The 10,659-nt window shown below is 38.9% G+C and overlaps 1 protein-coding gene across 2 annotated transcripts; it reads left to right on the forward strand.

Moving 5' to 3' along the window:
- On the forward strand, window positions 1-10,246 carry LOC115438875 (Y-box-binding protein 2-A). 2 transcript variants are annotated; one of them, XM_030162745.1, is made up of 10 exons: window positions 1-646; window positions 2,335-2,398; window positions 2,483-2,516; window positions 4,575-4,664; window positions 4,747-4,974; window positions 6,114-6,196; window positions 7,738-7,933; window positions 8,932-9,051; window positions 9,127-9,191; window positions 9,647-10,246. In XM_030162745.1, the coding sequence occupies exons 1-9, from the start codon at window positions 568-570 to the stop codon at window positions 9,151-9,153; spliced, it is 921 nt and encodes a 306-aa protein (XP_030018605.1). In that variant the 5' UTR covers window positions 1-567; the 3' UTR covers window positions 9,154-9,191; window positions 9,647-10,246. The 2 variants fall into 2 exon arrangements, with proteins under 2 accessions (XP_030018605.1, XP_030018606.1); XM_030162746.1 differs by having other exon boundaries at window positions 2-646; window positions 9,130-9,191.
- Window positions 10,247-10,659: the final 413 nt, after the last annotated feature.

Below are 10,659 nucleotides of genomic sequence, written 5' to 3' on the forward strand. Positions count from 1 at the left end.
ACACATTTTGTCTTTTGAGTCTTGTGCTGATGTCAAAAACCACTGCTTTTAGGGTGATTTGGGGAAAATCTGACTGTTTCTTACTGTACAGACAGTTTATATTACACTAACACCAATATTAATAATGTAATTTAGGCCAAATGGATGTTTTTGTTCTTGAAGTCTGTAAAAACTGTCCATTGAGACTCATAAAAACTGTGGTAAGTGTAAAGTCTGTCATGAACACATCTGTCCCGTTTCAAAGTCCTATATTCCTTTGCCTGTGTTCAGTATAGAACCATATCCTGAAGCTCCATCATAAACACGGCCCTTCCCCTTCTAATATCCGCCTGGTCCGGGTCCTACCTGTCCTCCACCTGGATAAGTTTCCCTCCCGATTGCGTCCGGATCTCCGCAAATCACAGCGCACCCCGGACTCTTGTGAAACCAATTAGGGCGTGGCTTCCTTCCCAGAGCCCAAGGTGGATGTCGGGATAAATACAAAGCTTAGTTGTGAGGAGAAGTTTCGGGAAGAACAGGAGGGAGGGGACTGAAGAGCGAAAGTGTAGGAAATCCGACGCAGCGACCATGAGCGACACCGAGGCGCAGAGCGCACCAGCCCCGGCACCGGTGGAGGACAAGCCGCAGCCGGAGAGGAAAGTTATAGGTGGGTGTCCAACAGTTATGGATCAGGCTCCTAATTTGTCCAACAGCTCTTAAATAACTGTCTGAAATCGGTCCAAAGCAGAAATCTCCTCCTGACATGTGCGTCCTGGTATAAACAGGATGACTTTTTCCCCCTCAAATACTAAAATCCGCTCGTTATCTGTGTTTTTTCGGGTGTTTTTCGGCAGGAATGTGTTGGAAATGACATTTAAGAAGTCGGCCATTCTTTGGCACCGTGTTGTTTCGGTTTTTAAAGAAACACGTGTCCAGAGGCTGATTTTTACGCGCAAAAAGTGGTGCGTAGAAGTTTTAATCAGCTGATGAGCTGTTAGTTAGTGAAACGGTTTAAAATGATTGTGTTGTTTTGGGATTACACTGTAGGTTGTAAGTAAACAACTTTTCAACGTGTTTACAGTCTATTTTTCGCTTTTTAAGTTGAACACTGAACATTTGACCTGAATTTTCTTTATCAGCTGTACCGCGCGCCCTGAAAGGGTCTCGTGCGCGCGCCCCCACAGGTGCAAACAGTTGACGTCCACGCCAAATGTCCCAATTAAATGCGTTAAAGGCCGTTTTTGTACAGAAAAGCCCACGGAGGAAACAGGAATGCGGGGTTTTTGTGTCTGCGTGTTGTTGTGACCTTTCTGTGGTGAAAACGTGTCGTAGCCCTGACCTGGTTCCAAAGTGTTTGACTGTTAATGATTGACGCGCGCGCGGCTCCATTACCTGCATTTCAGCCCAGATAAGACTTTATATTTTATGTTCTGTAAGTATGAACTGAACACCTTTAACCCTTTTAGAACATTTGTCATTAATCTTTTTTGATCAGTGTGTCTGTTGCATCTTATGTCATGAACTTGTACAATAATGTTTTTGTTTTTGTTTGTTTTTTTTACAGTTTTAATCTCATGTCAGTTACTCTGACCCAAAAAACTGCTACAAAATCATATCAATGTAACATTTAAAAAAAAAAAAAAAATCTCTTAGGCCACTTTATCACTGCTCAAAGCTACCATAAATTCCCTAATTTTCAGGATTTTGACCCTTTAAGTGCCAGTTTGAACACATGATGGCACTTAAATATGAGAGGTTTTCCATATGACACTTGGAGGGATGTGTCATTGTTTTATATCAGTCCTGGACATGCCAAAGATGAACAATAACAAATGCTGATTTCACTGTATCAGTAGTCTGTTCGGTGCACGATTGTCATCGACTTGCATTGAAACTAAATGTCCTTTAATACCAAACCTTTGGTAGTTCTGAGCAGAGCTGCAGTGGTTTGATAGATTTATGCAGGAATAAATATTGATACGTGATGATTTTCTGTAGAGCTGCAACCTATTAATCGATTAGGTGCTTGAAGTCAATAGAAAAATTCACGATTCGATTAATCGAATTGATTGAAGGGAAATATTCTATTGCAGTTTTCCTGAATTGAAGCTTCTTTGTGCATCACAATAAGCGTCTGTGTGAAACACAACAGTGGAACCAATGTTTAACAGCAGAGAAATGAAGGAAACAAAGCTTTGATTCAGTAGAATTGTGGTTGAATGATTTGTTTGGATCACTTTGAGCTGATTAATCAGTTGTAGCTCTAATTTTCTGTAATTTTTTTGTATATTTTTGTCTTGAGGGATATATTGGGTGGATACTAAAGGGTTAATGGTGTGTTTTGTGTCTTGGCAGTCACTCTGGTCCAGGGGACGGTGAAGTGGTTCAACGTCCGTAACGGCTACGGCTTCATCAACAGGTAAAGGCTCTGTCTTTGTGGATTCATTCATGTACTCGACCATCAGGACGTTGTGTGTTTTTAATCATATGTTTGTATTTTCAGAAATGACACCAAAGAAGATGTGTTTGTTCATCAGGTAAGAAATATTGGTGTTTTTATTGTCGCCTCTTTCTTTAATTTTAACACATTCTACCATTCAGCATCACATTTCAAGGTAAATAAAGCACTGATTTGACCTCTATCTAAAAGCAGATGAGTTTATCTGAATGGTTTTCACAGTGAATCCAAATGGGAGATGAATTAATTCAGTAGATGCTAAATGTTTTCAATTCTAAAGATAAATGTCTCATTAGGATCAAAAGAGCATCTTTTAAATTGTTTTCATACATTTATATTGTCTGAATACAAAAAAATGAAGGCATTTCTTTTCTGTAGAATATAGAATGTTGTACATTTTCTTAATATTTTCACTTTCTTTACAGATTTAAAGCAAATATTTTTCCATCCTCTTGCATTTTTATATTGTTGCCTCTTTTTGTAACCATCTTTTTTGCATCTTTTACGACTGTGGTGACACTGTTTGTTGAAGTTCATATTTATATTCTAAATAAACCTCCACTCCTGTATTTTCCTCTGACAAACGGATTCTGTAAAAACTACCTGCTCTGTTAAAACTTTAGATGAATCTTAATGAATTCTTGTCCATATCAAACCTTTTCTGAGCAGGTTGTTGCCACAGTTGGAATGTTAAGATGTTTCCTGGATGAATTGATGCTACACAACATGATGGATTTATCTTGTTACAGATACTGAAAAGCTGAGAATCTCCATTTAATCTGACCTCTTTTAAAGCACATTTATCGACTGAAATGTTATAAAGATTGAGGTCTATGAGTGAAATGATTAATGCTCATATTTGTTCTGCTTTCATAAAATGTATGAGAGTTAAAACAAATTGTTACAGGTTACCTTCATTTTATTTTGTGGGGGGGACTTGGAATTAGTTTCTGAAGATGTTTGTTAAACATCAGTGTAGTATAACTAGCAAAACCTTGCTTTTCACTACAAAAGGGTGAGGTTCTCAATAAATGACCCTTTCTCATTGTTTCCCAGGATCCTTGTCTTAAAATCAACTTATTTCTTGTATAAACTCTAACAGAAGTGAATCTGAAATAAATTAACATTCCTGTTAATTTTACAACCATTTCCACATCACTTTGGAATATTAGTTTGACTAGAAATACATCTGATAAACCGCAGCTTTTTGTTAAACATGAAAATCTAACTAAATGAAAGCCTCATCGCTGAGTTTACAGGTGCTTGTTTTTTCCTCTTAATGTAGAAATTTTCCCAAACTACACTTACGTTTTTTTTTTTGTTTTTTTTGTTTTTTTTTTCTCAGTACGTGTTTATTTGACCATGTGAATAAAATGAGTCATGACCTGGACTTTAACCTTAGAAGCCTGTGTCTCGTTTGTCAGTTTTATTTACTGGTAAATGAATCTATTTTAAGACTAACTGGATCTGTTTTGCTCTGTTGTAATGAATTCTGGGAGCAGTGATGGTGAAATATCTCTTGGTTTTAAGTGTCATTTTATATGGAAACAGATGGAGAAGTTTACACTGAGAGTTGGTATTAATCTTCTAAAGTGGAAATGCACATTTTTAAGAGGGAATTGGTTAGTTAAACGAATCGCTCCTGCTTGGTTTTCTTCATGATTTGTTTGTTCATTTTCACAATTATTGATAATTTGAGTTTTTAATGTTCAGTGATTCAAGTTTATTAGTTTTAGATGATTTAAAGTTATTCATAGCGATTCAAAGATGTACTGGCCTTAATATTACCTCACTGATGTTAGTGGCTGATATTTATCATTTGTTATATTCTATGAATTTGTAGGATTTCATTAGTTTCTTTTTTTAGTGAAAGATGTGACAGAGGCAGTAACTGGTCTCTGTAATTTTGTTTCAGTGGCACAAACTGCAATAAATGAACAGAATAAACAGAAAGTAACTTTGATATCAGCCTAAAATTGGTGTAAGTCTAGTTTCCAGAGTTAATTTTACTGAATCGTCCGATAAGTTGTGTCCAAACTGTCACGGTTATTGACCTTTAAACGTCCACAAATAACCCATAAAGATGGATTCTTTAAGTCAATAATAAAACTCATCTTTGTGATTCTTCTCTCATCAGACGGCGATCAAGAAAAACAATCCGAGGAAATTTCTGCGCAGTGTTGGCGACGGCGAGATCGTAGAGTTCGACGTGGTCGAAGCGGCGAAGGTGAGACTGGTTCCTTGAGTTTCATCCCTCATTGAACCTTGTATCTGAGGATGTGTGTCTGAGTTTTCATCTCCATCCTCAGGGCTCAGAGGCAGCCAACGTGACCGGTCCAGGCGGCGTGCCGGTCAAAGGCAGTCGCTATGCACCCAACAAACGCCGCTTCCGTCGGCGATTCTTCCCTCGGCCCAGCGACCAGGCCAAAGCGGCCGACGGACAGGACGCTGCTGAGGGGGAGGGGCCTGTGGAGAACGAATCCAGAGTCCAGCAGCGACGCCGTAAACCTCGGAGACCACGACCAGCCCCGGCAGAAGTAAGGACCACAAACACACATTTATTAGACTGGATTTTATTCTTATTTCACTAATACTACTCTACTTATACTTGGGGATGGGATTCAAACCAGTTCTCAGTAGTTGAATTCCTTGGAATCGTTAGTCTGCTGATTAACAAATCCGCTTACCTGTTCCACAACATCATGTCAAAAGCATCGTCACATCACTTCCATATTTTTGTTGAGATAACTCCAGAAATCACTGAGGTACTGCCGTGCTGATCATGTTTAGCGTCTACAGTGAATCATTTAATGGATTCGTATAATTATAATTGAAGTAAATGAGAATTAGTTTACATTAGATGAGACTTTATTGATCCCACAACAAAAAAAAATCAGTGGTCAAGGCAGCAACAGAATAAAGTGTGAGGGGAAAAAATGTGCATCATAACCATAATGCTAAAGATGAACCATATAAAAAAATATAATAAAAACTGTCGACTGTAAACATACTTGGATAATAAGTTTGAAAAGCAGTAAAAAGAAAAAAACAGTAGTAAAAGTAGTCTCTGCATGCATGGATTTGACCACATTAAAGGCTAGAAAAGCACTTGGAGAGCGCAGACCCCCCCCCCCCATTCACCACTAAAATTTGATCATTTGTTCCTTGTGCTAGTATCAACATTTCCTGAAATTTTCATCCAAATCTGTCCATAACTTTTTGAGTTGTCTTGCACACAGACAAACAAATGGCGACAAAAACATAACCTCCTTGGCGGAGGTAAAAAAAAAAAAAAGAAACTTGTCAAAAACCGAAGAGTAGAGGGAGCTGCTGTAACCTGCTGCTGCTCAACGCCATCTTGGTTGGTGTAGTTTATTATTATAGTATTTATATGATTATTTTGGTATATATTTAATGTGATACGAATGATCACATTAACTGTTATATTAGCAAATGTTTTTCAACTAAGTAAACTCGGGGAATATGTTGAAGTAACGGACCTGGTTTAGACACTTATAGAGTCAGTGAGTCCTTGACCAACCTTTAGTTTCTGTTTTGGAGAATTTGTTTCAGAGATGGAGGTGATTCTAAAGGTGTTGATGTCGACTGCCTCATGGATTCCTGTTTGTTTTTGTGTGTTTGTAAATAGAAACTGAACTCTGGTTGTGTGTTTCAGGGCGAGTCTGGAGATCAGAAGAGCGAATCGGCAGAAGGCGAGCAGCGACCGCCGCGGCATAGGATCTGGCGTCCGTATCGCAGGTAACACCGGACACACAATCATTTTAAGTAGAGTTTTATTTAGAGCTTGACCTGAAAAACTGAGAGGAGTTTTATATTAGTAGTCAGATCGGATCAGCCTTGACAGCAACCACCTCCCAAACAGCATCAACATCATAATTGAACCTGATCTCAGACATCGGTGAACGAATCCAGTTTGGTTCGAGTCTGCAGAGATGTGATATAGACAATGGAAACAGAACACTATAATCTAGGGGTGTCAAACATACGGCCCGGGGGTTTAAACCGGTCCACTAAAAGGTCTGATCCGGCCTGTCGGATGAATCCGTGAAATGCAGAAATTACACTGAAGACATTAACAATCAAGATCATATTGGGCTGAATGTGGAACCTGAGCTAAAAGGAGTTTGACATCCCTGGGTAACATCATCACAGCAGTTTTAGCGCCCCCCCCCACAGGCTTCAATATCTATGCAAACATCACATTCCATCTCCTGTATTTCTTGTGCGTCTACTTCTTACTTTCCAAACCTCTAATGAATCTGGCACAAACTGTATTTTAGTCACTAAATTCTCACATCAAACCCAAACAGATGTAACCTCTTCCTGTGAACATGGAGACTGAAATTAAACTGAGACAAAAAACGACACGAACTTTACTTCATCTCAGTTCCCAGAGTCAGAACCAGACGCGGAGAAGCTACGTTCAGCTTCTATGTTCCACATGTCTGGAACAAACTTCCAGAAAACCTCAGATCAGCTGAAACACTCAGTTTATTTAAATTCAGGATAAAGACCCACCTGTTCTCAGCTGCATTTGAATAGTCTTTATTCATCAGTTCAGATCTGCGCTGTTCCTTTTAAGCTAAAAGTCTTTATCTGTTTTATCTGCTTGTCTGTTTTATCTATTTATCTGATTTTTTTTTTTTTTCTCATGCCTATAATTTTTATTGCTTCCATGCTGTAACGCTTTTAATGTTTTATGTAAAGCACTTTGAATTGTCTTGTACGTGAAATGTGCTATATAAATAAACCTGCCTTGCCTTCATCTAATAATGGGTGATCCTGCAAAATCCCCGGTCCTTGCAACATCTGAAGTTGTAAAATCACAATTACTGCTTTCATTCATCTCTACAAAAACTGAAAATACAAGATGAGAAATAAATTGTCTAAATTTCTGCATGTGTGGCCTACCAGTGACGCTCACGTTTTTTAGTAATTACATGAATTTTTATGAAGGAAATTATAAACAGTGTTTTTATTGCTCGTCATACACATTTGCAGTAATGCTTGCATATTTGTATGCACGTGCATGTTTTGTTTTTGGTAATATCATGAATAATCTGTAATCCTCAGGAAGGTTTAAGATTTCTCTTGTCCTGTCTGTAACTGAACTCATTCACGACACATTTTTCTAGTATTCCTGTGCACACCATGATGGTTACTTGACATTGTGGGATGGTGGTGGTGGTGGTGGTGGTGGTGATGATGATGATGATGATTATTTCTTCCATCTCAGAAACACAGATGTGGTTTTTAATGCACCATCTTCTCATTGGTAGATCGTTCCGTCCTCGTCAGCCTTCAGATCAGACCCAGGGCCCGTCAGCTCCAGACGACAACAAGGACCAGGTCGAGGTGAAGTCGACGGATGCTGGTGAAGAACCACAGACAAATGAAGAGGCCACCGACAGTCCGAAAGGCCGCCGCCCATCCAGACGTCACAGGCAAAGAAACTCTGAGTCATCTACTTCTAAAGTGAGTAAAGCGGGGTACGTGCATGAAGATAATCTGACTGTTTTTGTCCCCATTTTCCCCCTTCCCGACCAAGGACTGCAAACACCAGATTATATTCTGTTTATAAGATTATCCTGTGGTCTGAGGTGTGTTAAGAGTGAATTTGTCCTGATAATCTGCTCCAAAACAGGTCGGGGCCAACAATCGTAAATTTTGAAGTTGTTCAATATTTACAACCAAGAATCTTCATGTGTGAGGAAAGCAGACGACCGCCGAGTCATGACTCCGTGAATTATGACGTGGAACACATTCAGCCCATTATGATCTCAAATGGATCAGTAAAATTACATTATGAAAATGTTAACATCTACAAAGTATGCTTTAAAAAAACGTGAATAACATGAACAACCTGACATTTCTTATGAAAAATAAGTGCAAATTTATCTGTTATGCGTCAGTTTATCATTTACACATGTGGATTACAATTTACAGAGTGAATCTGAAAATGCACAAAACACTTAATAACAAGCGTCTAATTTTACCAATACTCTGAAGAGATTTCATTATCATATTTTTTCAGGTTCACATTTTGTCAAAGGATTGTTTGTAAATGTAAAAATTTTCATGTAATTTAAATTTTACACTAACGCAGATAAAAATGTTGCGTTATGATAGTATTTTACTGGTCTGAACGTATTGGTCTGTATGTTGAACTTGAACAAAAATGATTTTAACATGCTTGACTGTTAACATTTTCAGTGTAACTTTTGCATTTTACAAATTCATCCTGTGGGCCGGATTGGACCCTTTGGCGGTCCGGTTTTGGTCAGTGGACCGTACGTTTGACACCTCAGTACTAAACAGCTTTCGTGAGGATAAACCAGTCGGAGGCGAAACTGGGCTTTGTGGTCGATGTCTGTTCAACACCTACATTTTAAATACTGACTTGAAGAAGCATAATGATCATAATCCCCCTGTTCCATCTTAAAACCTAATCCTCCATCTTCTGCTTTCTATAGAACGATACAGAAAAGGCAACATCAGAACCTGAAACACCCCCTCAGACCTCAAAACCAGCTGACCCGAAACCCCCCACCAAATCTCCAAAGACCTCTCCAAAAACGACCAAATCACCTGCGGTAAGAGCTGTAAATCTGACCAGTGTTCACTTCTGTTCATATCACGTCTCAACGGACTGTTTTCTTCTTGCACAGCAGGCGGCCGCCACGGCAACGGAGTGACGCTACCCTGAGGACAGTCACATGACCCTGGGCAAGAGGTGGGACCCCACAGTGGAGTGTGTGTTGGGGGGGGGGTACATGTCTGGGCCTGATGGTGTCAGAGGGCGACAAAATGGACGTTAAAGGGCTGTAATGTTTTAAGAAATTTCAGGTTGCTCATGTCATGCTTATGTTTTTTTGTTTTTTTTTTGTTTTTGTTTTTTACAGGAAACTTGGTAGATATAGTTTCATAACATAATTGTAGTGTTTGTTTTTTTTTACACTAAAACAGACAAATTCAGAGTTGTGATACTTCAGATCATATTGGGCTGAATGTGGAACCTAAACTAAACTGAATTTGATATCCCTGGTTTTCAGTCAAAAGTTTTTCCTTTAGTTCGACGTTGTTTCAGGGTTGAATCCTCAATGTCGTCATTTGTTTCGTCTCATTTTATGTTTTCTTTTCTCCTTAGTTTTTTCTTTTTATTATGTTTTTCTTTGTTGGTTCTTCCAGGTCTGAGGGTCGACGACTGGACCTGTTTCAGAACATGCACTGCTCTCCCCTCCCTGCACTCCCCCATCCTCCAACCCACCACGGCCCACCGTCGTCCCACATGACCCCCCTCCTCCTGAGCCCAGCCTCAGGATGCTTGGGGAGGGAGGGGAGGGGTAGGACGAAGGGAGGGGCAGGTGGGAGGTGGGTGCATAGTTAGAAATAAAAAGTACATCTTTAAAAGAAAAATGGGAAATAATGGCCAATCTGCTTGGTAGCCCAGTTATTCCAACCCCTGTTTAGAACAATTTTTCTTTAATGGACAAGATGGAAAACATCGTTACTAGAGGAGCTGACCTTGATTTTTTTATTTGACTTTCTAATTTGGTTGACGAGGGGAAAACCAAGCAGGTGTGAGGTTGGTGGTGGATTATGGGGGTCAGTTTAGTTCTGTTACCACCTCAATCACTTAAAACACACAACACCTTCATCCCTCCGTTGAGGATGAAATAAGAAACTTTATTTCTTTTACGTTTTACTTATTTGTGTGTGCTTTTTCTTTGGAGGGGATTATGTGCAATGTTGATACATAAATGTTAATTAATAAACCATGTTTGCAAATCTGAGGATTCAGGGGTTTTTATTGTCTGGTCATGAGGTGAAGATCTGTACTTGTGTTTTAACCTCAATCTAGTTGCCATTTTGTATAAATACATTAAAGTTTCTAAACTCTTGCATATATTAAAGAGGCGCACAGTGTATTTTACAGCAGGGGTGTGAAACTCATTTTAGTTCAGTTTCCTCATTCAGCCCAATGTATTCTGAAGTGGGTCAGACCAGTAAAATAACTTATAAATAATGACAACTGTAAAATTTTCTTTCAGTGTTAAACATTTTCATGTGATTTTACTTTTTTTTTTATCTACAAACTATTCTTTAAAATAAATGTGAACAATATGAACAACCTGAAATGTGTATTACAAAAAATAAGTGGAATTTAATATTATACCTGAACTTGCAGATCACAGTGGATT

Source organism: Sphaeramia orbicularis, chromosome 18, assembly GCF_902148855.1.
Source record: "Sphaeramia orbicularis chromosome 18, fSphaOr1.1, whole genome shotgun sequence".
Taxonomy (NCBI): Eukaryota; Metazoa; Chordata; class Actinopteri; order Kurtiformes; family Apogonidae; genus Sphaeramia; species Sphaeramia orbicularis.